Below are 27,420 nucleotides of genomic sequence, written 5' to 3' on the forward strand. Positions count from 1 at the left end.
AGCGAGCGTGTGTCTGTAAGTCAGGTGTTCGAAAGCATTCTTGGAAGACTATTGATCTCTGATGCGTTTTTCGTAGTTTATCATCCTACTGGAACAGCATTGATAGCTTAGACAACGATTATTCTATGAGCTCGTCTCGCGCATCCATTCATGCTTCCAGGTCTTATGAGCTGCTTGTACCAGGTTTTTACCCGTTTTCTCCTGGAGTTTGGAAGGATATCGGAGTGCGAACCGGCAGCGCATACGTAGAAGCGATCAAGCAACGCCACTGAAGTCCCCAGCCAACAGAACGTATCGCACCGAGGGCTTGGCATCTCCAAGGATTGCTTCGGACCAGCTTAGCAGAGCTTAGCCCATCCTTCCGACCTTCCTCATCTGTAGTAAGAACGTCTTGACAACATTTCTGATTTGCTGAAGCTTCGCAGCTCAGGTCCAATGTTATCTCACAGCTAGAGACATATCTTGGCGAGCATCATATTTTGGTGGTTTGCGTTGCATGATCGGCAATGTCTCCCGTTCAAGGACAACAGCGCAGCGGGGAGCTGCATGCTACACGAGGTAACTTCGCGGTGCCCCTCGGATAACGGTACTAGAGGTTATACAATAATGTATAAACAAGACCTTCACTCCGTCTCTGGCGTTTCTCCCGGTGTCTGTCGAGTCTTTCAGCGTTGACTGAAATAAGCCAAAGATGCTACGGAGGTTGGCAACTTGGGTGCTTGCGACCACAATCTGTGTCAATGCTCAATTCCCTGCTACACCAGAAGACGTGACAGTCCTGGAATCAAAGTTCGGTGATGGAGTGAAGATAACCTACAAGGAGGTGAGTCGCCTAGTTCATTCCCAGAGCCTGCCCTTGTTGACACCCGCAGCCGGGAATCTGTGAAGAGACGCCAGGAGTCAAATCATACTCCGGCTATGTTCACCTACCACCTGGCACCCTGGCGGACCTCAATGAGACGCAGGACTACCCGATCAACACCTTCTTCTGGTTCTTCGAGGCTCGAAAAGACCCTCACAATGCACCATTGTCCATCTGGATGAACGGTGGTCCCGGAAGCTCTTCTATGCTCGGTCTACTTGTTGAGAACGGTCCGTGCTTTGTTAATCCTGACAGTAACTCGACGACCCACAACGAATGGTCCTGGAATAACGAGGTTAACATGCTTTACCTCGATCAGCCCGTCCAGGTGGGTCTGTCGTACGACACCCTGCAGAATGTCACAGTGAACCTCGAGACAGGCCGTATCACCGAGCTGAATCAGACATCGCCAATCCCGGAACAGAATGCGACGTTATTAGTGGGCACCTACCCCAGCGGCGACGCCAACGACACAGCGTTCGGCAGCCGAAACGGTGCGATCGCCCTCTGGCACTTCGCTCAAACCTGGTTCCAGGAGTTCCCAGCGTACGCCCCGAATGACAGCCGTATCTCGATCGCGACTGAAAGTTACGGCGGCCGCTACGGTCCGGCGTACAGCGCGTTCTTCGAGGAGCAGAACGAAAAGATCGAAAATGGTACCTGGGTGGACACCGATGGTGAAATGTACATCCTGCACATGGATACCTTGATGATAATCAATGGCTGTATCGACCGACAAGTGCAGTGGCCATCGTACCCGCATATCGCTTTCAATAACACCTATGGCATTGAGACAGTCAACGAGACGATCTACGAGCAGATGACGGCTGCTTATTACGGCGAGGGAGGTTGCAGAGACAGAATCAACGACTGCCGGGAGTTGTCTCTCGAATACGATCCTGAGAACCGTGGGCACAATGCCTCGGTCAATGATGTCTGTGAGGACGCTGAGACATTCTGCTCGGATTATGTTCGTACGCCGTACCTGGAGTACTCCGGACGCAACTATTATGGTGCGTTTTCCCCTAGAAAGGCTCTTCCAGAGAGTCATACAATGGCCGTTGGGGCGTATTGATGTTGGGACGGGTTGCACAACCTGTTTCGGCTCGATCGCCTCGGCATCCCCCTGTTTTTACGATCAAGGGTTTACTAACAAGTATCAACTCCCAGACTTTGCAACTCTCGATCCTGACCCGATGCCGCCGCCATGGTACCAAGTAAGTCCCCCTTCAGACACTCCTACGGTTTCCCCCTTCCACACCAACTAACGCAACCCCCAGGGCTACCTAAACCAACCCCACGTCCAACGCGCCCTCGGCGTCCCCCTAAACTGGACCCAAAGCAGCAGCACCGTCTCCCGCGCCTTCAGAAGCATAGGCGACTACCCCCGCCCCGGCTGGCTCGAAGACCTCACCTACCTCCTCGAAAACGGCATAAAAGTCGTCCTCGTCTACGGCGATCGCGACTACGCATGCAACTGGATCGGCGGCGAGGCGGTCTCCCTCGCGATCAACTGGGAACATACGGACGCGTTCCGTGCCGCGGGGTACCAGGATATTGTTGTTAACGAGACGTTCAGTGGGGGGAAGGTACGGCAATTTGGGAATTTGAGTTTCAGTCGGGTTTATCAGGCGGGGCATGAGGTGCCGTATTATCAGCCTGAGACGGCGTATGAGATTTTTACGAGGGCGTTGTTTAATAGGGATGTGGCGACGGGGCTGGTTGGGACAGCTGCTGGGGATTATGGGACGGTTGGGCCGGCTGATACGTGGGATGTGAGGAATGTGCCGCCGGGCCAGCCGTTGTGGGTGTGTTATGGGTTGGATGGTGGCGCTACGTGTACGGAGGAGGAGTTGAAGGCGATTAGTAATGGGACGGCTGTGTTGAGGGATTGGATTTTGGAGGACGCGAATTCTACGTTGTTGTATCCGGGGATATTTAGCTAGGGCGGTTGTTTGAGGAGTTGCTGATGCTGATGAATTTATGGGGGTGAACGGGTATCCAACGCGTGGTTTTCGTGTCCTTGCCCTGTGAGTGCAGGGTTAGTTCTATTGCTTGCGATGGTGCTCATGCCTATCTCTGGCGTCCTCCTTGAGAGTTCGAAACTCTGCTCCTGCCAGGTCGGATCTGAAGACTGTGAAAGTCTGCCAGAGGGATTTTTGGGTGCGATTGCCCCTTTGGTGTTCCATGCCTGCGGTGGGTGACTTTGGTGGTGATATGATACGGGCGTCCTCCCGAGATGGCAAGTCCACGCCTACTGAGGTGCCATTCTATAGCATCCTCAAGGCCTCTGGTTGCACGAGACCTTCATCGATCATATCTTGCAGTTGATCATTTCTCCAGTCGTCTTTTCTAGACTGGGTTGCACCACGCAGAACATCACGGGCGTCCCCCTGAGATGAGTCCCGCGGAACATCACGGGCGCCCCCCTGGGTTGACTCCCACAAAGCATTTCCTCCGTTGTTTCGCTGCAATATCAGCACCACGGCTCCACGCAGGCCAGCGATGTCCCTCTCGTCTTGTCCATCAGCTAGAGTACCGAACAGCTTGTGTGCATTTCGGTAGAAGACTTCTGCGTTCTTGAGTAACTGGTTCGCATTGGTTGCGGCCTGGGTGAACGACGTTGGGGGGTACGCCAGTGCTAGAAGAAGAAGCGACGTATCCCCTCGAAGCATGTGGGTGGTCGCTAGAGTCTCTGTATCTGTCTTGGACAGACTAGCCGCAGAGGTCAAGACTTTTTGTGCTTTGGACAATGCGTTCCACCGGAGGTTTGCAAAGTCCTGATTCTCAACCTCCAGGGGGACGCCAGTGCCAGAATCTGTTGCTGCTGCGTTGAGGGCAAGCAGTGTTCGCGCATATGATATCTGAGCATCGGAGGTATCGAGTCCTTGTGCAGCAAAAGCCTTTTCTAATTCGCTTTTGTAGACACCTATATCGATCGATCCCGACCGATAGGCAAGCTCAAGTAAGTTTCCTGCCAGAATAGCCTTGGTCAACGCTATCTCATGGGTTCGAGAGGCGATGTTCTCGGTTCTGGTGATTACCTGTAACATCTCGTTCGCCTTGGTTGAGCACGCCTCTATCCCGGATAACGAAACTGGGGAGGACGCCGTACTTGCATTAGACCCCCGGCCCCTCCAATGGCGAGAAGTACTCAGAACACTACAAAGGGTAGTTAGGGTGCTCAATTGCGACAATATGGTGTCCACCAGAGTATCGATGGTCACTGGCTCGACAACGCTCACCCACTGCTCTTCCTGTTCATGTTCCTGCTCCTCATATATGCTCCTGGTGTTGGTGCCGATCCTAGCCCCTCCATCGTCGTCAGCGTCGGCTCCTGAACTCTGACCGGCGGCCTCCTGATATAGATCCCGAGTCTCAGCATACTTTCTTTCTTGGAGCGAAAGACATCGACTCTGATATTCCAAAGCCTGTTCTAGGAAATTTAGGGCTTCTGTATCAGACATGCTGTCGTCCTTGGCGATGTGCTCAGCGATCGATGTAAGAACCTGAGCAATATTGAACAACGCATCAGCATTGTCGTGATCAAGGCTGAGAGCATATTGATGCGAATTCAACGACTCGTAAAGTACATCGATGACCGGCACGTCCAAGTGTTTAGCAAGTAAGGGGTGGGTAGCGATCTCGAGTTCGAGTCTAGCTTTGTTATACGCAAGATCGAGATTTCGAGGCCATTTAGCCAATCCTTCTTGATAGAGCTCTATTGCACGGCGAGCGAAGCGCAGGCTTTTCAGGGGGTCGCCTGCTCTGTGTTTGCCCACTGCGTCCTCATTGTCAACTGCAGCTGCAAGGTAATCGTCCGCATCGTCAAGGATCTACCCAGCAAAACGTCAAATTCAATTGGCACATCACATCACGTCTGATCCCGATACTGCCTACCTGCTCTTTCTTCTTCTTGGCTTTTGCTTGCTTCAAGAAAGCTTTTGGTCTCGATGACATGTTATAGTGGTGTTATTATACCTCAACTTTATTGGTGATTCAAAATGTACAGAGGGTGTCTCGAGATTCTACTGGCGCTTGCTCGTCGCTCGACTCGATGCGAGGAAAGTGGGGAAGGTCACTAGCGTGGTGGCTATTGCTTGCAGCGCATATAAGCGAGACAGGTTCCTATTTTGCTCAAGCTGAGCATCGCAGGAACAGGACACACCAGAGCCTTAAACATGTTTACTTGAACCTAAAGAACCTTTATGGGTGCAGCCAATCGTGGCAAGATAGGACGTTGCTTCTTGCGACCGTTGTGCCTACTGAACCACCAGCTCTAGGGGCCCGAGCTCTGAAATCCTGACAACTAACTATGACTAGCAATAATTTTGAGCTTCTCTGAATGGCAGCTATACTCGTAACCGGGCGTCTTTAGCAAGCCTAGTGGTAGTGATTTTGGGGTGGGATGTCAGTATCATTGGTCCGCTGTTGCGAAGCGAAGATCATCCTGTGGGCTTAACTTGTCATGACCTAAGACCCCATTCCACGAATATCGTCATACCATCTCATATGATACTTGAATGTGATAAGCAAGTCGTCAATAGAGACGTCCTGTATCGTGTGACTGGATTGCTAGATAGAATATACGTTAAGGTTCATGCAGTGCGAATAGCGAAAGCAGAAGGGCCGACTCAACTCCGGCCAAAACTCAGTTCGCACACTAAAACTGGAGTCGAGAAAGAGTGGGCAAATCGGCGTAGTAGGTGCTTATCGTAGCACTAGCCAGGCCCGAGCAGCCTCGAATCTCCCACTACTCTACTGACTCTGCGATTTGCGTTCACACTTTGCACCGACGTTCGTTACATCCACACATTCGGAATGTGAATCGGTCCTGCGACGTCCGTCTCTGCAGCGAACAGTGCTGCGCCATTCATTTTTGTTTGGACTGAGAGTATTACCATTACAGCGCTCACTGAGAATATTGCCATCTCAGCGCCCACCGAGAGCGTCTACCCCAACCCGCCCGAAGAGCATGGACGACTGACCAAGCTGTCTCCCACACGTCCGCGCAAAGCCACGCGCGGCACACCGGAAGAACCTCGCCTCATACGATGCAACATGGACAGGAAGGGAACCAGGCATGGACACAAGACCTGAACCCTGATACCCTCGTCGGAGGCCCAACCGACGATGATTTCACAAAATTCCTTGAGCTCGGCAACGACTTTACACAGTTCGAGTCAGTCGATCAGCAGAATGGCCCATCAGGACTCGATACTCCAATGGGCCGGCTGACCTTCACCCAAGGTGGTCAGGTTCAGGCCCTGACGCCGCAACAACAGGCTATGCTGCACGAGATGGAATTGAACATGGGCGGTATGCAGCCTCACATGGGCTTTCCGATTCTACAACAACAGCCACCTGGCCAGTCGCAGCAGTACCAGCAGTATCCTGCTTACCAGCAGATGCACAATCCATACCAGCACCAGGTTCCTCCGACTCCCGTGAGCGCAGAAATGCATGCAGCAAAGTATGCATCTGCACTTGACCCAGCTGGCCAGATCATCTTCGATCGCCAAAATGCTTCCTTTACACCACTCGTGTCTCCGGCTCAGACACCAATAGAGAATCCTTGGGGGATGCCTGACTATGTTCTTGCTGATGACTTCTTCAGTCCTTTGACTTCTCCGGCCATCGAGGCACAGCAGCACTATACAAATGCTACCTCTTCACCTGTTGATCTCAATTTGGATCAATCAGGCGCCGTCAGGAAACCACGTAGAAAGTTGAACCCTACATCAAGAGTGACATCTGCACGTAGCGCTCGATCATCACCAGCTACAAAGCCCATGACCCGCCGAAGACAAGCTACTTTGACCTCCGCAAACCAAGAGCAGCCCTCTGCTACTGCTGGGCGGCCAAAACATCTGCTGCCAGCCGTTGCTTCGTCTGCTGCTGTCAGCAGTGAAGATTCAGTCTCACCAGAGCCACTATCAGAGTCACTTATGCGACCTCCGCCTGTACCGCAAGGCAAGACGCCTGTCGCGCTTCGACCTCAACAACAAAGCGACAATGCGCCGGCGACACCGGCCACTTTGATGAGGATCCCAGGCAAGCAGGCGGAGATGATCTCAACCAACGGACACGTAGTGGAGGAACCGGAAGTCATGGAGGACATCTCTCTGCCTGCTGCCGCCGCCGATGTGCCAGCCCGTATCCTACCGGAGCTGAACACCCAGATAGCTCAAGATGACGATGAGAGCACACCTACGACGTCAGCAAAGACGCCAAAGCTGAGCGCGGACAGCACCCCCAGATCCGCAGGAGCTCGCGGTTCTCAGGAGAATCTGCCGAGACCATTGCGTGGTGGGAGAACCAACAAGAAGCGCCAAAGCATTTCTCAGGCAACAGTGTCACCCGCATTGAGACCGAAGATTTCACCAAGTATCAGTCCTTTGGCACCCAATACAGGTAAATTATCCAGGATCACTGAATGTTGCGTTTTGCCCGAAACTGACTATTCTACACAGGTCACGGAATGCCAATAATTTCAGCAGAGACGAGCGCACTCTATCTTGCCTCAAAATCAAATTACCAGAACATCATTGACGGTACACATTTACCAGGTGTCTCGTATCCAGAGAACTTGGCAGAGAATTTGAGCTCGAAACGAACGTCGCACAAGATCGCGGAGCAAGGTAGGAGGAATCGCATCAATCTTGCGTTGAAGGAGATTGAGGGTTTGCTGCCGGCGCACATCACAGCTGCAGCTGCTCGCAAAGAGAAGAACAGCGCCAAGGAAGACAATGGTGATAGTGACAAGCCTTCGGCAGCGGCCGGGGCTAGTAAAGCGAGCACAGTCGAGATGGCAATTACGTACATAAGGAGCTTGCAAGAGGAACTGCAGGTGACCAAGAGCAAGCTTGAGGCGGCTGAGAAGTCTCTTGCGGAAGGTAATAGTAGTGGAAGCCAGACTTCTGGCGATACGAGTACATGATTCGAAATGAGATACACATGGAACTGGTTATGATTTATGTTTGCAATGGGAGGATCTGGACTACCACATCCTCCAGATCGGAGGTCCTTCGGACATCGGAAGAAGCTCAAGAACCAACGAACAAACGTAGAGCAACCACTTGTTTCATGATCGTAGTGATGACTCGTTGTAAGTGTGCGCTCGCACGAATGCATTCCAATTGCTATCATTCTTGGAAGTCCATCGCTCACCGCACCGTAGACATACTATCGGGTCGTGCCATAATCTTTTCTCCCACTGGTGCTATCGCGAATTGAGCTTGCCGCAGAGCTCATGGCAGCAGTGTCAATCGGACCATCTCCCTGGAAAGCTGCAAAAGGTTCAGACACCCAACTCAGCAAATGCGGTTACTCAGGCAAATAGTGTGGAAAAGGCGTTCAATCGTCTGGTCTGCTCTCATTGGTCAACAGGCCCACCGCGCCTTCCATCCGCTTCGACGAAGTGCAGGCACCTTCTACAATTTGGCTGTTTTATTTTGTGCTTCAGCGCAGAATTTCCTTTCCACTCGCAGATATATTCTCTCTTTGTAACCTCAACCAAAGCTTGAATCATTCATCTCGTAAGTCATTAGCTCTTCTGGTCCTCACTGCCTGCTTCCTGCAAGGCTTAGGACAAATCTACAACCTCCTCAGCGACTAACAACCTACCCAGCCAGAACTGTCTCACAACCGCCAAAATGTCTACAGAAACCTTCGAATTCCAGGCTGAGATCTCTCAGCTGCTCTCCCTTATCATCAACACAGTCTACTCAAACAAGGAAATCTTCCTGAGAGAATTGATCTCCAACTGCTCAGACGCCCTCGACAAGATCCGATATGAGGCTCTCTCAGACCCATCCAAGCTCGATTCGGGCAAGGACCTGAGAATAGATATCATCCCAGACAAGGAGAACAAGACTCTCACAATTAGAGATACCGGTATTGGCATGACCAAGGCCGACCTCGTCAACAACTTGGGTACCATCGCTCGATCTGGCACAAAACAGTTCATGGAAGCTCTCACCGCAGGTGCTGATATCTCCATGATTGGTCAATTCGGTGTTGGTTTCTACTCTGCCTACCTCGTAGCAGACAAGGTTACTGTCACCTCAAAACACAACGACGACGAGCAGTACCTCTGGGAGTCCAGCGCAGGTGGTACTTTCACCCTCTCACAAGATACCGAGGGTGAGCAACTTGGCCGAGGTACCAAGATGGTCCTCCACCTCAAGGACGAGCAGACCGACTACCTGAACGAGTCCAAGATCAAGGAGGTTGTCAAGAAGCACTCCGAGTTCATCTCCTACCCAATCTACCTCCACGTCCTCAAGGAGAGCGAGAAGGAAGTCCCAGACGAGGATGCTGAAGAGGTTGAGGATGATGGCAAGAAGGATGCCAAGGTCGAGGAGATTGATGACGACGAAGAAGAAGGCAAGGAGAAGAAGCCAAAGACTAAGAAGGTGAAAGAGTCCAAGGTCGAGGAAGAAGAGCTCAACAAGACAAAACCCATCTGGACAAGAAACCCCTCCGACATCACACAAGAAGAGTACGCATCGTTCTACAAGTCTCTGTCCAACGACTGGGAGGATCACCTCGGTGTCAAGCACTTCTCCGTTGAGGGTCAGCTTGAGTTCCGCGCCATCCTCTTCGTACCAAAGAGAGCTCCATTCGATCTGTTCGAGACCAAGAAGACCAAGAACAACATCAAGCTCTACGTCCGACGTGTTTTCATCACTGACGACGCTACCGACCTCATCCCAGAATGGTTGAGCTTCGTCAAGGGTGTTGTTGACTCCGAGGACCTGCCACTCAACTTGTCTCGTGAGACTCTCCAGCAGAACAAGATCATGAAGGTCATCAAGAAGAACATTGTCAAGAAGGCTCTTGAGCTCTTCAATGAGATTGCTGAGGATAAGGAGCAGTTCGACAAGTTCTACAGCGCCTTCAGCAAGAACCTCAAGCTTGGTATCCACGAAGACTCTCAGAACCGACAGTCTCTCGCCAAGCTCCTCCGATTCAACTCCACCAAGTCTGGTGATGATGCCACTTCCCTCACCGACTACATCACCCGTATGCAGGAGCACCAGAAGCAGATCTACTACATCACCGGCGAGTCACTCAAGGCTGTTCAGAAGTCTCCATTCCTTGACACCCTCAAGGAGAAGAACTTCGAAGTTCTGTTCTTGGTTGACCCCATTGACGAGTACGCCATGACCCAGCTCAAGGAGTTCGATGGCAAGAAGCTCATCGACATCACCAAGGACTTCGAGCTCGAGGAGACCGAAGATGAGAAGAAGGAGCGTGAGACCGAGGAGAAGGAATACGAATCCCTGGCCAAGTCCCTCAAGAACATCTTGGGCGACAAGGTCGAGAAGGTTGTCGTTTCTCACAAGCTCATTGGATCGCCATGTGCCATTCGAACTGGTCAGTTCGGTTGGTCCGCCAACATGGAGCGAATCATGAAGGCTCAAGCTCTCCGAGACACCTCTATGTCATCCTACATGTCGTCCAAGAAGACCTTCGAAATCTCACCGAAGTCGCCAATCGTCAAGGAGCTCAAGAAGAAGGTCGAGGCCGATGGCGAGAACGACCGAACTGTCAAGTCGATCACTCAGCTTCTCTTCGAGACCTCTTTGCTCGTCTCTGGCTTCACCATCGAGGAGCCAGCTAGCTTCGCCGAGAGAATTCACAAGCTTGTCTCTCTTGGCCTGAACGTCGACGAAGAGGCTGAGACTGCCGAGGAGAAGGCCGAGGAAGAGGGTACCTCCGCTGAGCCCACTGGTGAGAGCGCCATGGAGGAGGTTGACTAGATGACTCGACGCATTTTTGGTTGACTTGACAAACTCATGTTGCTCATGCTGGCGTTCGGAATGGAAAAGGATGATTATGGACGAATGATGCAAGCGATATCCCGCCATAGAGGCATTGTTTCTATACAGGTTCAGAGACACATGGGTCTTGATGCATGTCATAACATCAAAGACTCTTGTGACAGATGATAGTCTTGCATTGTGGGTGCAGGATAACTAGATACCACGAATGGAAAAGATCCTTCATAACACTGTGCTTTCCTCTCGCAATGCTCGTGTCTAACGTCGGCCATTGCTCTGCGATGCAGTCCGCTCACGTTGTGGCCGTACAACCGGTAAGCTATCGTACTTGGCCAGCCCCTCCGATCCGCTCTCATCACTGCGGAATGCCGTCTCTGTTATTGACTGTGCCATGTCTACCTGGCCAGGGGTTGCGCCTACCCACCCTGCTCCCTCTGATCGTACCTTCCTGCTCTCAGAGCCGTGCCTGCCCCGCGCAAATATCCAGCCGTACCTTCCTTCCTCGCCATCTAGAGTTGTGCCTTCCTTGTCACAAGAGTCGTGCCTTCATCTAGTTTTTCGTAGAAATCGTGCCTTCTTCGCCCTGCTTGTCAGTAACGGTGGTGCCTTCCTTACCACGAGGGTCGTGCTTTCCTTCAGTTTATCGTGAAGGTCGTGCTTTCCACCTAGGAGATGGCATCTTCCGTGCTCATTGTCGCCCCTGCCTTATGTCGGAGAGGCCTGCCTTCCTCATCCGGTGCGGTCGTCCTCGCCTCGCTTGGAAGGTCGTACCTGACTTGCAAATATATCACGTCGTGCCTTCCCTCTCAGTCAGCGTCATACCTTCCTTACGTGAGTGTTGGTCGCACTTTCCTTCCTTTCCGATGATGGCACCTTCCTTCCTGGGCAGGCAGTAGTCGTACCTGCCTCGTCATGTTGATCAGAGTGGCAGCTTCGTTGTTTGTCATGGTCGTGGCTTCCTCTCTGTTTCGGAACGTGCCTTCCTTACGTGGCGACGAGAGTCGTGCGTTCTTGTTGTGTTAACTAGGATCGTGCCCTTTCTGTCTGTGGGTTGTGCCTTCCTGCCTGTTTGTGAAGTCGTTCCTTCCTTACCGTGTTGGATTAAGTTGTGCCTGCCTTGCTGAAGAAAGTGGCTCCTTCCTTTTTGTATTGCGCAGAGTCGTGGCTTCCTCATTTACTACGATCGTGCCTTCCTCTATTCGTGGGATCGTTCCTTCCTTCTTTGGTCTTGGAGAGTGGCGCAACCTTGCCATGCCCACGACAGTCGCAGCTTCCTTGTTATGTTGAGATGAGTGGCACTTTTCTCGTAGTCGGTGTCATGCGTTCTGCTTGTGCGATTGTGCCATCCTTATCATCTCGGTGAGAGTCGTGATTCCCCTCCTACTGGTCGTGCCTGCCTGGCGGCTGGAAGTGGCTCCTTCCTGGTTCAAGCTACGTGGATGAGAGTCATACCTTCCTTTTCGTGTTGAGCAGAGTCGCGGCTCCCTCATTCGCGATGGTCGTGGCTTCTTGTTTTCGCAATCGTGCCCCTTCTCTCCTCGGTTGCCGTTGATCGTACTTTCCTTGCTTGTTGGGTCGCACCTCCTTCGTTCGGGTGTTCATGGTCATGCTGCCTTATCGGGTCGTTGAGGATGGTCAGTGTTGTCCTCTGCACGATGCACCGAGGTTGAGATGGTGATAATGGCCTGGTCGGTCGGTAAGTAAACAATTAGCGATGGATTGTGTCTTTGATCGTGGAGGGTTCTGCTCCTGTCAGTAAAACAGCAGACGAAACGACGTGAGGATCCTGGAGGAGTCAGAAGGGGGTAGGTTGCAGCATTGAATGCTGATGCTTCAGCGATTGTGTCCCGCATAATATCATTAATGAGATGGCGTGCTGCTGATCTGTCTGCCTGCCTGCTGTGCCTGTGCTATGGTATAATACAATTCAGGAACTGCGTGTGTTCCTGCTGCGCCTAGCGCGTAATGATGCCACTGCTTGGGAAGCTTGCTCATTCCCGGTGTCTTTGATCTTTCGCAAGCCCTATTCTTCGAGATCCTGATTATGTCCTGGTGATATCCTCCGATTAGAGCCCAAACTCCCTATATACATCAGGTACTGCTGGTGTTGGGTCGATCACCGACATGCCTCGCGTTTTGACCGGATGATGCAAGTTGCGTGAGTATGGCAGAGGGCGGGTGGTTGCTTATGGTGTATCGGTACCGTTTCTTTCCACGAGGGGATTGATCCCCTTGTAGTCAGGCCGCAGTCTTCTCGCTCAATTGCTTCTTCTCACTGAGGGGATCCTTCTTGATGTAATCCTGGTTGGTCATGCGTCTGCTCAGGGCTCGCTCGACCTTGGCGCCCAAGCTGACTTTGCTCATGGTGTCTTTCTTCTGCTCGGTGGGCACGAACCTCTGTTCTGCAAGGGGCTTGTTCTCGAGTCGCTCGAGGCCCTGCGATAGGTTTTTGATCTCTTGCATGCCTGTTTCGGTTGAGGCTGTTGAGACGCTGTTGAAGGATGGTGAGGCGCTGTATGTGCTGAAGCGCACTGAGGCGCGCTTTGAGGAGATTGTCTATAGAGTTGTCAGTTATTCGGGGGTATTGGATCATGTGAGCCGGTGAGAGCGTACACTGGGTGCCATGATTGGCCTTTCGGAGTCTCGCGATATGCGCGTCATGTCGTTCTCGAGTTTCGTGTATTTGTATTGTTGCGACCAAAGGTGTCTTGCAGATTGCAATTGCTGGCTGAATGTGTGTAGTATGCACGTTTGGAAGGAGGGATAAATCGATAGAGCTATCGTTGTTGACGTCTGGGGGGAAGTGGATTGGAGAGCGCACGGATACTGAGTACTCTACGAGTAATGATTGACGACCGGACTTGAGGGACCTCTCGCTTGAAGTATAAGGATCACTCGGTGACGACTCGCTGAGCGGTGAAAACGGAGTCGGCAACGTTTTACTATGTCACAAGCTTAGGAGCTAGAGCGCCTTAGAAGAATGCTAGAGCAAGCTAAGGTTAGATGATCGACCGAGGAGATTGATATGCTTTGTGCCAGATGTTATTCAAGGAATGATGCAGCCAACAATGCGGAGTGACACAATTGAACAGCAGTTGACATGAACAGGCGAAACATTCGAAAGCTTCGCTATGAAAAAGAGGAACAGGTGGGAAGTTGTCTCATCAGATCCGAGAAAGTAATGGACGAACAAAAGCTGGGCGATCTTCTGATCACCACGATGAAACGATGGCACCTGGGGAGGCTTTTGAAGGCAAGACTCGATGCGGGTAGGGGTGGGTGCAGAGGCCCAATCATGTGCATCCGTACCGTGTCGAAGGCCTGCAGAAAAGATGGGATGGGAAAGAGCTGCATGACATGACAGCCTAAGGAGATGCTGCCAGCTTGTCATTGGATGGCTCGATTGCCAAGAGCGTCGCTTGTCCTCAAACAATTTTGGGGCTGACCATGGCTGCCACGTGTGTCGCGGTCTCTGGAAACTACTCTAGCTTGTTTCAGCAGGAAGGTTCAATATTGAGAAATACTTCGAAGTCTCTCTTAAAGAACGCATTCTTGATCTAAAAAATCAGATTTCAGCCGCATTTAGACCAGGTGTGCGGCATGAGTTTTCCACGATAGAGACCAAGCTCACATGAAAACATGCTAAGCCAAGTCAAAAGCGTGACGCAGGCACATCGATATGCGTTTGGGCTTGCATAACCCTGCTGGACAAGATCTCAATCAGTAGCCATGCCACGTTTCTCCTTGTCGCTTACACCGCAAGCGAACACCGGCAGATGTCAACATGCAACCCTGTAGATCAGTGGCTCTCACTTCCTATCTAGCCTACACAATGATAGGGTATCTATCCCGTTTGACAACCACCAGCTCCTGTTTCACCTAACCGTAATGCATTTATCACCGCCATATCACTGCACATGAATGCAAGATGCTCCCAACATTTCCGAGATAGCAGCAATATTACTGCTCGGAAGGAGCAATCCGCTCGTATAACGCCGGCAAAGACATTGCCAGTATGGAGGTTTCGCCATATATGTGGTGTGTTTGGGACGTTCTTTCATATTTTGAACTTCTCCAAATACTCGGTCGCAGCTTTCAGCGCTTCATCGACCTTGCTGAGTTCGGTGCCGTTGCCTTGAGCGGTAGCACCTTTGACACCAGCCTTGCCACCAACGATACCGGTCACAGAATCCGACCAGTCTTTGGCGGAAACACCAGCTTGTGCGCCCTTCTGATGACTTGTTAGCTAAACCTCTTGACAGTCGATAGAGAATGTACTTACGGGGCTCACCACGCAGGCATGCTGCACTCTTCCGCTCCCATCATCATCAGCAGCAAAAATGTATATCGTCTTATCCTTGAGCGATTTGTTGATGTGCTTCATCACCTCGGACATAGCTTTCGAGCCACCACCAATGGGCAGTCGCACTACACCACTCGTAGCATCTTTGTTCTTCTCGAAGTATGAGGTTAGCGCATCGAGCGCATGCTGCTTCTCTTGTTTCTGCTGCTGTTTCAGAATATCGAGGTTGTCCTTCGAGATCTTCGCGAAACGTGCTCGAAGTTTTGTCTTTCGAATGGCGGAAATATTCAGCTTGTTGAGCTCGACACCCATGTCTTTCGTCTGTTGCTCTTTCTCGTTGCTATAGGTCTTCTTTTCGAGGGCATCGAGTCGTTCGCTGAACTCGTCTGCGACTCTTTGAACCTCGTGCGCTTCGTTGCCCGTGACAGCGATCATTCTTCGGATGCCCTTGGCGATGCCGCTCTCTTCGAGTATTACCAGATCTTTGATGTCGCCGGTTGTCTTCACGTGCGTGCCACCACAAAATTCGATCGAGACCTTATTCCAATCTGGGTTCTTGGGATTCTTCAAAATATCGTCCACTTCGACTCCCACTGACACAACTCGGACAGGATCTGGATATGTCTCGCCGAACACAGCTCGCACACCTTCAATCTCTCGTGCGATCGATAGTGGCACATCCTGCGCGTATACTGTGCAGTTCTGCCGTATATACTCAGTCGACTTATCTTCGATAGTGACCAGTTCGTCGTCCGTAACGCCCTGCTTGTGGCTGAAATCAAATCGCAGCTTCTCTTGAGCTACAAGCGATCCTTTCTGGTCGACGCCGTCTCCTAGCACCTCTTTTAGAGCATAGTTGAGTACGTGTGTACCAGTGTGGTTGTTTCTGATGGGGCCTCTTCTGTCCTCGTCATACTCACAGGTGACTGTATCCCCTCTCGAGAATGAGCCATATTTCATGAAACCAGTATGCAGCACATATCCAGCATATAACTGCACATTCTCGACTTGCATCTCAGCGACACCATCGATGACTATCCGGCCAGTGTCATATTCTTGACCACCCTGCTCAGCATAGAGGCACGTCTTGTCGGCAATAATGCCTATTTGATCGCCGTCCGGAATATCTGTTGTGGCTTCGTGGAACTTCTTCGCATGGAAAATGGCCTGTATCTTCGCATCTGAAACGTTCTGTCTTCCGTACTTGTACTTATCGTTGGTCTTTGTCACACCCGGCATGACTTCGAGTTCACCAAGGTTATGCACGTCCAGCTTCAACAGGTCCGCAGCAGCTTTCTTCTCGCCCTTGCTGGCCTCTTTGGCTTTCAGTCGTGCGTCCTCGAACTCGTTGTCGTCAATCGTTAATCCACGTTCTTCAGCCATCAGTCTCGTCAGATCGACTGGGAAACCGAAAGTATCGTACAGCCGCCACACGTCAGCGCCATGTAGCTTCTTGTCTCCCGCGCTCTTGTCAGCATAGTCTTCAAATTGCTTCTCGCCACGATCGAGCGTCTTCGCGAACGATACTTCTTCCTCGTTCAAAACCTCCTTCACTTCCTCCTCTTTTCGCGCAATCTCCGGGAACATGCCACCCATTTGCTGAACCAGGGTAGGCACTAGCTTGGAGAAGAAGTCACCGATTTCAACCTTCATATACTTTCGCGCATATCTTGCGCCTCTTCTCAGCACTCTCCGCACCACGTAGCCTCTTCCTTCGTTGTTTGGTATGCCGCCGTCGCTAATTGCAAACGTCAACGTCCTAACGTGATCGGCGATGACTCGGTAAGCAGTGTCGATACCGTCCGCATCGTCTGCACCGAATTTGCCAGAATAAGGTCGCACGCCGGTGACCTCCTGAATGCGCGCGAAGAGAGGAGTGAAAACATCGGTATCGTAGTTCGATGGCTTGTCCTGTAATATCGACACCAGTCTCTCGAAACCCATACCAGTATCGATATGCTTGGCAGGCAGTGGCCTCAAACTCCTATCCGGCTCTCTGTTATATTGTATAAACACATTATTCCATATCTCAAGGACATTGGGGTCGTCCTGGTTGACGAGACTTGAAGCATTTCTTCCACCACCTATTCTGTCGTAATGTACCTCTGAACACGGTCCGCATGGACCTTGGTCGCCCATTTCCCAGAAGTTGTCCTTCATGTTTCCTGGCAGGATATGGTCTTCTGGCACACCGACGGACTTCCATAACTCTTTAGCTTCTAGATCTGGTTCAAGACCGCCAGCCTCGTTGCCCTCAAAGTATGTCACATATAGTCTTGCAGGGTCGAGACCGAACTCTTTCGTGAGCAGATCCCACGACCACTGTATAGCCTCCTTCTTGAAGTAGTCGCCGAATGACCAGTTGCCCAGCATCTCGAAGAAGGTGTGGTGGTAGCTATCCTTGCCGACATCGTCCAGATCATTGTGCTTTCCTCCTGCGCGTATGCATTTCTGCGAATTGACAGCACGCTTGTACTGGCCTTCTTTGGAAGAGGGGTCGACGGTGCCGAGGAATTGTGGCTTGAACTGGTTCATGCCAGCGTTGGTAAAGAGCAAGGTGGGATCGGACAAGGGAACGACGGGAGAGGATCTGACGAAGGTGTGCTCCTTGTTCTTGAAGAAGTCGAGGAAGGTATCTCTCACCTTCTGAGCACTCCATGTTGGCGGCTCAGTGGTGGTTGAGGCCATCCTCACCAAGATTAAATGATCGTGTGCGCCTCGGTGTGGTAGTGCAAGGTGTCTATGTCCGGGCGGTGGGAGTATATGCGAAGAACGAGAGTATAGAGCTGCGGTAGTGAAGTGTTTACTCTGGCTGGAAAGGTGAGTCAAGGGCCTATCACAGTTGTGCTGCGGGACAAAAAGTCGATGTGGGCTAGTAGCAGCGTTCCGAGTCCTGGGAGGACACGCGCCACGAGCGACACCCCAAATTCCAACTCCGCGCATTCGAATCAAGGCATTTGTTCTGGCTGCTTCTGCCGTCTTCGGTCGTTGATCTCGACAACCTTTACAAGCACAACGAAGAAGACAATGCAAACCCGGTAGAAGAGTGAATGAATGTGATGAAGCTGAAGATGAAAGAGTTGATAACAAGAAGCAATCTTGCAAAATAGTTTGTACCCGAGTCGAGTCCGTCAAATGACCGCAGCGCAGCAGTTTGGAGACCGTTCACCCTCATACTACGAATATCGCTACTCTCCTCCAGTCTCGCCCAAATCACAGCCACATGGCTACAAGCGCAAAGCATCAACACAGGAAGATGAGTTAGAGAACCCGAGCTTAATCTCTAGCTCATTCAAGAAGTTGCGGCTGAGTAAGTCTGCAAGAAACGGTACGGTTGGAGCGCATGTGCTGAGTGACACATCAGACAATGCGAAGCGTTCCAGTGCTGTCGATATCGCTCCTGTAGGGGTTTCCTATCGCAACGTGCCGCCATCAAATTCTTCGTACCCTAATACGGACTCCTCCAGCCACTACGCTCCTTACACAGACCAGGTCGAACACGATAGAGACGACTTCATGCCCATCGATGACACAGCGGACAGGGTCTGGGTGCACGACCTCGATGCTGAGATAGCCGAGATCGAAGCAGAGGAAGCCAGGGAAGAGCAGCGTATTCAGCTATCTGAAGCAGGAAATCAGTGCGCCAGAATCCCAGAACACCTTTGGAAGCAGCACAGCAAACCGGACGACCCAGCGTCGAACATGCAGATGGTTCTATATCGAGATCCCATAAGTATCAGTGTGCCGGAAGAGGATGATGCTGTGCGGAAAACCATTCTCGAGACTAGAAGACGTATGCAGGAGAAGCAGATGGAACACCAAGAGAAGGTGCTGCCTACTGCTCCAAGTCCAGATATGGCCGACTCTTTTAGTAGGATACAACCTTCGATCACACCGGACGGGGACATAGACATGGACTTGGATTGAACCATTCCATTCAATTTCATCCATCCGATATCTGACGGGTATTCCCTCGAAGGAGCGCTTGCGTCTCATGCCATGGGACACGGTCCTCAAACCTGCGTTTGAACGCCTAAACACCATGCATAATTTCTGATTGCAATCAAACGTATATCACCTTCTCTTCCTCCGCGTAAATTCCAGGCATTCTATCTGTACACGCTGGCCGCTGGTGCTGGTTGCGAAGGCCCAGAATGGTGATTGGTTTCGTAAGTTTGGTCCGGATTGACCTTTGAAGCACCTTGTGGAGGCGCATAGGGTGGCACGTAATCTTGTTCGCCATAAGCCGGAGGAGGTGGTCCGTAGTTCTGTAGAGGGACGGCCGGACCGTGACCATAAGGAGATTGATGGTAGTACACCTGTGGTTGTGGTGGAAAGAATCGTTCTCGCTGTCGCCGAGGTACCAACCACTGTAGTATGTCAGTCCAAGACCTTGGCTATAGATACTCTTTGCTTACTCTGTGATATCTCAGAGGAGCCAGACCTTTCTTCATTCTTCTCTGAGCATGGAAGTATCCACCAACGAAGAAGAGTAGCAAGCCCACCACGATTAAAGCCGTGATGACCCATTTAATAATGAAAGCAGTCTAGACGCCCGTTAGTATGATGTGTCTTTCTTGACATCTTGTTGCCTACCTCACTATAGCCCCACCAGCCATAACCATTGTCGCCGTAGTAATCCTGCCGACGGACCAGATCACTGTAGGGTGCCATCTCGAAGGCCTAGTTTCGTGTGAAGTGCAGGATCGCTGGCGTCGACCTCGAAGGATGGTCAACACTGGCGCCGACGTCGAGATGAGGCTCTATTGACGGCCTGTGGTTGACCTTATGATTCGATTGTCGTTGCAATTATCAAGAACAAGAAAGGCCGTGATTGTACTCTACTGTATCCAATGTATCTGTACAATAGGTGGCTGTGTTGTAGTGGATCCGCATACGCAACTGAACTTGAAATTCGGCTGGAGAAAGGGCAGGTGCAGTGCAAGTCGAGTCATCGACACCAGCCTTTCCATTTCCAGAGGTCTGGCTCCTTCGATCGTCCCTGACCAAACGTTGCGGCCGCTTCAGCCACTCACAAGAAGTCAACAAGCTCCGGCATGATGCAGCGTTTGCATCAAAGAATAATCGCGTCACGGCTTGCAACAAACGCCATGTTTGATTCTCCTCAAGGACAATAAGCTCTGTACTTGTCAGACCGCCGGTTTTCTGTCTCAAACCGCTGTGCGTGACGCCCTCCGAAACCAGCAGGGAAGATGACCTTTGGTGAACGATGCTGATCGCAGCCCTCGGGCGTTCTCCGGAATGCACTTCGGCTTGAGAATGAATAACAGCAAATGAAGAGACCAGCCCAGTCGCTGTGTCGATGAGTTTCAACCGCCTCTTCGACGAAAAGCACACAGTACACCTTACTGTAAGTGCAACGAAGAAAGGTGCTCCGTGGTGATGATGAACCAAGACATTACTGGCAACCATCTGTGAATCTGTGAGTGCTAACGAACATTCTCACAGATCTGAGAACGACAACTCCTGCATTTACACACCTAGCAATATAGCCTGATGGTGTTGAGCCTCACCTTCGAAGCTTGTCTATTCTGCGAACAATTTGAAGCAAGCACCCGGCCGTTGTGCCTTATTAAATGAGATGTTTGCCAGCTGCTTCAGGGTTGAGTGCACGATATCTGTGAGGCTCCGTCACCGATTCATCTTTCATGGTGTACACACTCGGTCTCCGTACTGCAGCTTGGGTCAGACTGTAGGTAGCCGCTGCTTAATCGACCATGTTATTGCAGTGTCTCGTTGCTGGACCTTACTTTCGGTGTACCACAAACGCCAAAAGTTCATCCAAATCATTTTTGGCACAGGGGTCATGACCCCAGGCCACAGCAAACTATTGAGCTGAATCCACCATCTCTCATGTCTCCCGTCGCTTCACAGAGCGAATTCTTCAGTGCTCATGTACCACAGGCGTACCATTGACACGCTTCGATTTTCTCTTCCTTCACATAGTAGCACAGAGTGCTGGCTCAGACATACAGTGCGCTATGCGTATCACTTGAAGAGCACATGGTATGAGGCGGAGGAAGATCCTTGACTGTGTCTTTTATCGTCATTGACTTCGTGGATGTTATGGACGTCGTGACATGGTCTCCTGTCTCAGCATGTGGTTTCGGCAACCACCGAACACCAAGCCATTGCAAATTGTATTCTCCAGCTCGTGCCCTTGGTACGTGATGTCGTTGTTAGCAAGCACGAAACGTACCTAAGCATAATACCTATAACCATGGATCGACGGAACATCGAGAATGACTAATAAAGTTTCGCGACTAGACTGTTTTGGGATTCCACCCCACATGGAGTCGTCGCGTCCTTGGGACCGGTGGTCTGGTTACGCCTTACATTGTCATCAAATGCAATCACCGAGTTCATTTGTAGAGATCCGATGCCAATGCACAAGGCTTGACCGTGTGATATTCTTGGATGGTGCTGAGGGCGAGCACTGCTAAGTGACTAGTGGTGACGACATCGACCTCGAACTTCTGCAAGCGTTTTCAGCATGTCGACGTCGGTACCGCCAGATGCGATGCGCCACGGTTCATTAGCCGATGCTCAGCATCGCGACATAGCCGCAGATCTCCTGGAAGCTGCTGCGCAAGCTTCTGCCGCCCAAGAGTCTGCGGGCGAGAGCGGCGATGAAGTTCTCGAAGAGTCTCCCAATGGCGCGCAGAAACCAGAAAAGCGCAAAAAGCGTTCGCTTGCTTGTCAGGCATGTCGGAATATGAAAATCCGGTGCAACCCGGTTGAAGGACAAGATGCTTGCTTGGCCTGCTCAAAGGTCAACCGTCAATGCATAATGCCAGGTCCGGCTCGGAAGCGACAGAAGACTGTTCACAAGGTCGCTGAGCTCGAGAAGAAAATTAATCTACTCACTCAATCACTACTCGCAAAGTCACAAGTCGACCCCACGCCACAGCCATCTCCGAACATTACGGAAGGAAGCAGCAGCGCGCGAGAGCCCACCAAAGACGCTCCAGAAGAAAGGTCGAGCTTTCCGCTCTTTCCCAAGAATGAAACTCCCATGGGCATAAGCATAGCTCAAACCAAGACAATTGACTCAAGCTATGAAGATGTGATCGATCAAGGCATCATCAGCTTTGCCATTGCCGACCGCGTCTTTGACCAGTTCATCATGGAGATGAATCCTCTATGTCCACTGATATCATTTCCACCTGGCACGACGTTCGAATCAATCAGGCGCACGCGACCTATGCTGTCCCTTGCTATCATGGCAGCTGGCTGCGTCGCCCTCGTGCCTGAGGTTCACGAAACGTTAACGGACGAGCTTGCAAAACAGCTTGCTAACCGCATCTTCTTCCTGTTTGAGCGCTCATTGGACCTAATGCAAGCTTCGCTTATCCACGTGACCTGGGTTGGCAAGCACAAGGCCGCGAAAGAGGTTGGCTTCAATATGTATATCCACAGCGCGATTGTAATGGGCCATGACCTTGGGTTGAGCAAACGACTCAAGACGCCTCTCACGAAGGACCCAGTCGAGGAGGCTGAAATGCGCCGAACATGGCTGGCTTGCTATTGGAGTGGAGCGAGTGTGTCAACAACGCTTCGACACCCACCTATGATTCGCACTTCGCCCTACATCGACGATTGTCTCGCATTCTTTGCGAGATCGCCTGCCGCCCTCGCAACCGATCATACCCTCTGCGCAATGGTGAAACTCGTTACTATCATGGAAGATGTTGCAGCTTGTTTCCATATGGACGACCCAGCTTCGGTCGTACGCTTAGAGGATGCTTCCACGCAATATTCCCTCAAGCTATTCGAAACACGTCTCGAAAACTGGCGCAGAGACGTTAAGGATCATCTACGGCCAGATTTCCTTGAACTACTCTACTCGACGGGTTCGCTGTACTGCCACGAAATAGCGATGCATAGTGATCACAATGTTGATGATTTCAGACCACCAGCAGGGCGCCCTGGATCTGACGATGACGTTCAATCTATCAAGGACTTCATCACACCTTCACATCTAAACGCTCTCACAAAATGCGTCGTGTCGATGAAGACAGCTCTCGAAGCGTTCATCAATATCTTCCCATCTCCAACGATCCGTCACCTTCCGTGTCTCTACATTGTATGGACAGCCTATTCAGCAGTGGCAATGATTCGACTAGACGGTGCCCTTCGAGCTTCGAAGTCGAAGTACGCCGAGATTTTCCTTCCGGAATTCAAGATCGAATACTATCTGGACGCAATCGTTGAACGTTTAAGCGGCAAAGTAGGGCCTGGGCTGACTTGTGGGCCTGTACCTATGTTTGTACAAGCATTCCAGAAGCTGAAGGTCTGGCACAGTGTTCGACTTGCAGGCACCCTGCCCGCCGAGTTTGCAGATATAGGCGACCCGCAAGGTGGCATGAACCATATGTGTAGCAGGATCTATAAGCTCGTTGATCCAAAAGAGAAGCAGGTGGACGGTAGCCCGACAAGTAATACCACTAGCGGAGTCGAGAACGGCATGATAGGGCCTAGTCGTATATTGCAAGAAAGGATGACACGCTTAGGATACCCGCAACAGCAACAGCAAGGAAAGAACGCTGGTGTCACTGGGGGCACACCAACTGGACAAGCATTCGATACGCAAGGCGGAAGCTGGCTAACGAATGCAAACATGCCCATTGACGCGTCGATGTTCGAGAACCAGGATTGGAACTTCTCACTCGAGGAGTGGAATAACTTCGAAGCGAGTATGGTACAGCCTGCTGGTGGAACGTGGTTAGGCTACCTATTGTAGTATGCAGGCACGGCAATTCACTTTACATATTCAAGGTGTCAACGTTGGTCGTCGCACATGTCTTCGCAGTCTATTAGGGAAAGTCGTCGCTCCGATTTTGCGCAGCGTTGTGCTGTCTGAGAAACTCATTTCATGCTACCAGGTTATTACGGCCGAACCTGGGCTGGTGATCGTGAATGGGTGGCCTTACACTATGCTGACATAGAACATTAGCTAACCTACTTGGGTGCTATACGGCGCTGAGCCGAAAGGAGCGAGTTCAAAGGGGGCTGATGTGCCAGCAATGAGTGCTTCCGTTTCGCCAGAAATCAGCGATCCAAGTATAAAAGCTCTACCTCGACAACATGGCGATGGCCAGGAACTGCTTTCACCGCAACAACATCATAAATCTGTCAGCCGCCCTACACAATTTCTGCCATGGTCACAGTGACAAGGCTTCTGATCTCCTTTCTTGCCCTGGCGGCCTCCCGGCTTCCTTTAGCGGCATCCCAAGAACTCCCTGATTATATGATGGTCGGCACAGACGGCGCCGCAGACGAGGAAGTTCGAAGCTTCCACATCAATCATATGGGCCTCAACGTTCACAACCTTACCACGAGCATGGACTTCTACGGCAACGTCCTCGGAATGCGTCACATAATCACGATACAATACACTCCAAGCTACAGTCTTACCTATATGGGTTTTGCGCAGGGTGGCCGGAATGGCACCGGCTTTCAGACGGGTGCAGAGCTACTCAGGGACAAGAACAACATGGATGGTCTGATCAAGTTATTCCACTTTGCCGAGTCCGAAAACAGCCTTGTCGCATCTACAGGGCGAACCAACACTCTCACGAATATTGGTCTAGTCGTGCCTGACGTTCAGGCTGCTCAAGACCGCTTCGAGAGGCACGGTGTCAAGATCATAAAACGCATCGGCGAAACCACCGTATCGGCAAGTGGCCCTTTAGCCAATGCGACGAACCTTGGTCCCGCTTCGACGCAAGATGCAGCTGAAGTAGACGCTGTGATCAAGGGACTGTTAACTACCGACTTTGAGAATATCTTGTTCGTGGAGGATCCTGATGGTAATATGATTGAGGTTGTGAAGCAGGACGGCTTTTAGAGCGCTGCTGTCATCCAACACGTACATTCTGGCAGTCGAGTCGGTTCAATAGTAATCAATCTTGCTTCAGATGCAAATTTGCTATCGACAGTCTATTGAATGGCTCTGATCGACATTGGCTGCTGGTAGCTAATGTTTGTTCTCGCAGCATTTTCACACATGACAACTCTAGAGACCAGTAGCACCTTATAATGAAGTGTCGCCATTTCGACGTGAAAGAATGCAAGATTGGTGAACAGTACTGTGACACGAATTTACGTGACGGCGCGTTCCACTTCACGCGTCGCAATATGCCAGTAACAGTGCGTCGACCAGGTAGGCACGTGACATAGTATCATCTTGATCTCCCCCGTGTTTGCAGGGTTTGACCTATTTGGCTGCTTTGCAATGACCATCGCAACCCCTTCGCATCGTTTAGATGGCTTCGAATTATCCTGACGATATCCAGTTCGCTGGTCTTGTCGAGGCTGCCACCGCAGCAGCGGACGCACACCAACGCGATCTCGGAAAACGAAAGAGAGGGGAAGAAAATGCCTATATCCCAGTATCTACCGACATAGCCTTCGCTGAGCAGCAGCAGCAGCAGCAGCAACCCAAGACACCGACACTGTCAAACTCAGCTGCAGTGCTCTTTCGGGAGCCGTCAGAGAAAAGCAAGAAGTACAGCCGTCCGCCTCTCGGTAAGGTATTTACCTCTCTCGAACTTGCGCCCGAACCATTCCTACGTCTACAAAATGCGGCCAAAGGCTACATGCTTAGCGACGAGTTTCCAGAGCGCAGGGATGTAGTCGGTCACAAGAAGCATAATAACAACAATGATCAAGCCAAACTCAAGCTATACCAATGCGTCGAGGATTTCCTGCAGCAAGATGGCACCGGAGAGAAATTCTTCGGACACTCAGCTAATGTGGATGTCCCGGATGCTCCTCCTCGTACCTTCTTCTGGCCAGATGATCGCAGCCGTATTATCAAAGCCCTCATGCCGTTACTTCGAAAAATGGTCACGAATGAGAGGCAGAGAGTTTATGCTGCCGAGACACGAAAGCAAGATCCAAAGAAAGCTGGAGAGAAGAATCAGAAGGAGCCCACTGGTGGCTCCGAAAGAGATGGATCTCATGATTTCGACGAAAATTTGGTATGCAGCATTGACTAGAAATGAGCCTGAGTATCCAAACTAACTGAGAGTTAGGCACCCGAGATCGACCCGTCGTTGCAACAAGATTCAAAGATGGATCAGAGCTCGCTCGTGCCGATTGCATCGGCCCCTGAAGAAGTTGTCAGTATGCCGCCAAACCCGGGCACAATAACGTTACGGGTCAACCTTGTGGCCAGGCAGGACGGCACCCGCAAACGTCTTGTGCCCGAGTTCAGCCTGTCTTCGGATCAAGCTGGGACTTATGAGCAGTTTCTAGATGGCCTCAAGAACAACTTCGATGCCCTGGATAGCCAGTTTGATATGAAGGCTCTACTACCACAAGAAGGACTCACATCCGTCAAGAGTCAAGAGGATTGGCTTATGGCCCAGCTTGCTGTTGCTGCCGAAGAATGGATGAGTGGACAACTTCAGATAGTTATCGAAGTCTAGAGGGCTTACGACGAATTGTTTTGAGGTTGTACACCACTTTAATGTGTTAGTGATAGTGCATAGTGTTCAAGGAGCTTGGCGTTGTTGGCTTGATGGGGACGAGAATCGAGGACCGGGTCTTGCAGATTGTGCACTGGGAAATGGGCAACTATCTTAGATCAGGCAGGAGGAATGGGCACTATGGCGCGTTGTGACCGAGCAGCATTTTCGTCAGCGGGACAATATACACGTACACACGTTGCCCCGGGTCCGGCATTATCCCGTGGCGTCTCCGGCTTGCGGTTATCGTCGAAACACTCTCCCGTGCATTGCTGCTGCTTGAGGCATGAGCATGATTCAAGGTTTTTGGCATTGCGTGTCAAATAATATCTTTGTAGAGCTTCGCAATGGCCATGTCCAGCTAACACCCTGCATGAAGGGTAAAACTTACATGAGACCTGGGCCGGCTTGACGAGAAGATCTTCGATTGCAGTGAGCTTCATATGCACCACGAGGACTTATTCCGGTACCCTTGCAAGCCTGAAAGATTGTGCCTCACGACCTTGATAACAGAACAACAAAGTTGGTCAACGTTACACGGCATGTGCGACGGTTGCTCATAAGCCCCGAGACTCCGACCATGCAGGAAGTGAAGATCTCTGTTGTATGATGGGCGCTCTACGAGTGGTTGAATCAACGTGGACAAAGCCCTGGGGAGGCATGCAATGAAATATGGATCGGTGGGAAGGTTATATACGCTTACGTACGTATCTCGCTGTACCTATGACGGGTCTATGTACCGTTGGTTCTGAAGTCAATATCACGTTCTCTGACAGCGTGAGAGTTTGTGTAATAACGAGGTTACGTGCGGACAAACCCACAGCTCGCGGTACTAGCAGTATCTGAAGCCAGGTCTAGGCACGACTAGTGATAGAGTGCATGTTTCGCAGACTCGATATCAAATAAGTTGAGCAGCTATCTCATGCAGGCCTTATCTTTCTCATGCTCAAGTCCATGATCTCAGCGTTATGC

At 51.2% G+C, this 27,420-nt stretch overlaps 11 protein-coding genes across 11 annotated transcripts; 7 read left to right on the plus strand and 4 right to left on the minus strand.

Annotated features, from left to right (window-relative positions):
• Nucleotides 1-691: 691 nt before the first annotated feature.
• PMZ80_006647 (uncharacterized protein) lies at nucleotides 692-2,808 on the plus strand (the record flags this gene model as incomplete). The annotated part of the gene is made up of 4 exons (XM_064875059.1): nucleotides 692-823; nucleotides 873-1,875; nucleotides 2,033-2,079; nucleotides 2,143-2,808. 4 exons carry the CDS (start codon nucleotides 692-694, stop codon nucleotides 2,806-2,808), a joined length of 1,848 nt encoding a protein of 615 aa, XP_064729459.1.
• Nucleotides 2,809-3,132: 324 nt separating this feature from the next.
• PMZ80_006648 (uncharacterized protein) lies at nucleotides 3,133-4,822 on the minus strand (the record flags this gene model as incomplete). The annotated part of the gene is made up of 2 exons (XM_064875060.1): nucleotides 3,133-4,698; nucleotides 4,763-4,822. The coding sequence occupies 2 exons, from the start codon at nucleotides 4,820-4,822 to the stop codon at nucleotides 3,133-3,135; spliced, it is 1,626 nt and encodes a 541-aa protein (XP_064729460.1).
• Nucleotides 4,823-5,916: 1,094 nt separating this feature from the next.
• Nucleotides 5,917-7,802, plus strand: PMZ80_006649 (uncharacterized protein; the record flags this gene model as incomplete). The annotated part of the gene is made up of 2 exons (XM_064875061.1): nucleotides 5,917-7,276; nucleotides 7,336-7,802. 2 exons carry the CDS (start codon nucleotides 5,917-5,919, stop codon nucleotides 7,800-7,802), a joined length of 1,827 nt encoding a protein of 608 aa, XP_064729461.1.
• A 715-nt stretch (nucleotides 7,803-8,517) lies between these two features.
• HSP82 (Hsp90 chaperone hsp82) lies at nucleotides 8,518-10,629 on the plus strand (the record flags this gene model as incomplete). The annotated part of the gene is made up of 1 exon (XM_064875062.1): nucleotides 8,518-10,629. The coding sequence occupies one exon, from the start codon at nucleotides 8,518-8,520 to the stop codon at nucleotides 10,627-10,629; it is 2,112 nt and encodes a 703-aa protein (XP_064729462.1).
• A 2,259-nt stretch (nucleotides 10,630-12,888) lies between these two features.
• Nucleotides 12,889-13,275, minus strand: PMZ80_006651 (uncharacterized protein; the record flags this gene model as incomplete). Its single annotated transcript, XM_064875063.1, has 2 exons — nucleotides 12,889-13,206; nucleotides 13,264-13,275. The coding sequence occupies 2 exons, from the start codon at nucleotides 13,273-13,275 to the stop codon at nucleotides 12,889-12,891; spliced, it is 330 nt and encodes a 109-aa protein (XP_064729463.1).
• A 1,432-nt stretch (nucleotides 13,276-14,707) lies between these two features.
• On the minus strand, nucleotides 14,708-17,641 carry ALA1 (Alanine--tRNA ligase; the record flags this gene model as incomplete). Its single annotated transcript, XM_064875064.1, has 2 exons — nucleotides 14,708-14,881; nucleotides 14,933-17,641. The coding sequence occupies 2 exons, from the start codon at nucleotides 17,639-17,641 to the stop codon at nucleotides 14,708-14,710; spliced, it is 2,883 nt and encodes a 960-aa protein (XP_064729464.1).
• Nucleotides 17,642-18,088: 447 nt separating this feature from the next.
• On the plus strand, nucleotides 18,089-18,880 carry PMZ80_006653 (uncharacterized protein; the record flags this gene model as incomplete). The annotated part of the gene is made up of 1 exon (XM_064875065.1): nucleotides 18,089-18,880. The coding sequence occupies one exon, from the start codon at nucleotides 18,089-18,091 to the stop codon at nucleotides 18,878-18,880; it is 792 nt and encodes a 263-aa protein (XP_064729465.1).
• Nucleotides 18,881-19,062: 182 nt separating this feature from the next.
• On the minus strand, nucleotides 19,063-19,627 carry PMZ80_006654 (uncharacterized protein; the record flags this gene model as incomplete). The annotated part of the gene is made up of 3 exons (XM_064875066.1): nucleotides 19,063-19,323; nucleotides 19,372-19,500; nucleotides 19,550-19,627. The coding sequence occupies 3 exons, from the start codon at nucleotides 19,625-19,627 to the stop codon at nucleotides 19,063-19,065; spliced, it is 468 nt and encodes a 155-aa protein (XP_064729466.1).
• Nucleotides 19,628-21,467: 1,840 nt separating this feature from the next.
• On the plus strand, nucleotides 21,468-23,717 carry PMZ80_006655 (uncharacterized protein; the record flags this gene model as incomplete). The annotated part of the gene is made up of 1 exon (XM_064875067.1): nucleotides 21,468-23,717. The coding sequence occupies one exon, from the start codon at nucleotides 21,468-21,470 to the stop codon at nucleotides 23,715-23,717; it is 2,250 nt and encodes a 749-aa protein (XP_064729467.1).
• A 417-nt stretch (nucleotides 23,718-24,134) lies between these two features.
• On the plus strand, nucleotides 24,135-24,824 carry PMZ80_006656 (uncharacterized protein; the record flags this gene model as incomplete). The annotated part of the gene is made up of 1 exon (XM_064875068.1): nucleotides 24,135-24,824. One exon carries the CDS (start codon nucleotides 24,135-24,137, stop codon nucleotides 24,822-24,824), a length of 690 nt encoding a protein of 229 aa, XP_064729468.1.
• A 418-nt stretch (nucleotides 24,825-25,242) lies between these two features.
• PMZ80_006657 (uncharacterized protein) lies at nucleotides 25,243-26,409 on the plus strand (the record flags this gene model as incomplete). The annotated part of the gene is made up of 2 exons (XM_064875069.1): nucleotides 25,243-25,959; nucleotides 26,014-26,409. The coding sequence occupies 2 exons, from the start codon at nucleotides 25,243-25,245 to the stop codon at nucleotides 26,407-26,409; spliced, it is 1,113 nt and encodes a 370-aa protein (XP_064729469.1).
• Between the last annotated feature and the right edge of the window lie 1,011 nt (nucleotides 26,410-27,420).

This window comes from Knufia obscura, assembly GCF_036327395.1.
Source record: "Knufia obscura strain CCFEE 5817 isolate CBS 148926 chromosome Unknown scaffold_7, whole genome shotgun sequence".
Lineage (NCBI taxonomy): Eukaryota > Fungi > Ascomycota > Eurotiomycetes > Chaetothyriales > Trichomeriaceae > Knufia > Knufia obscura.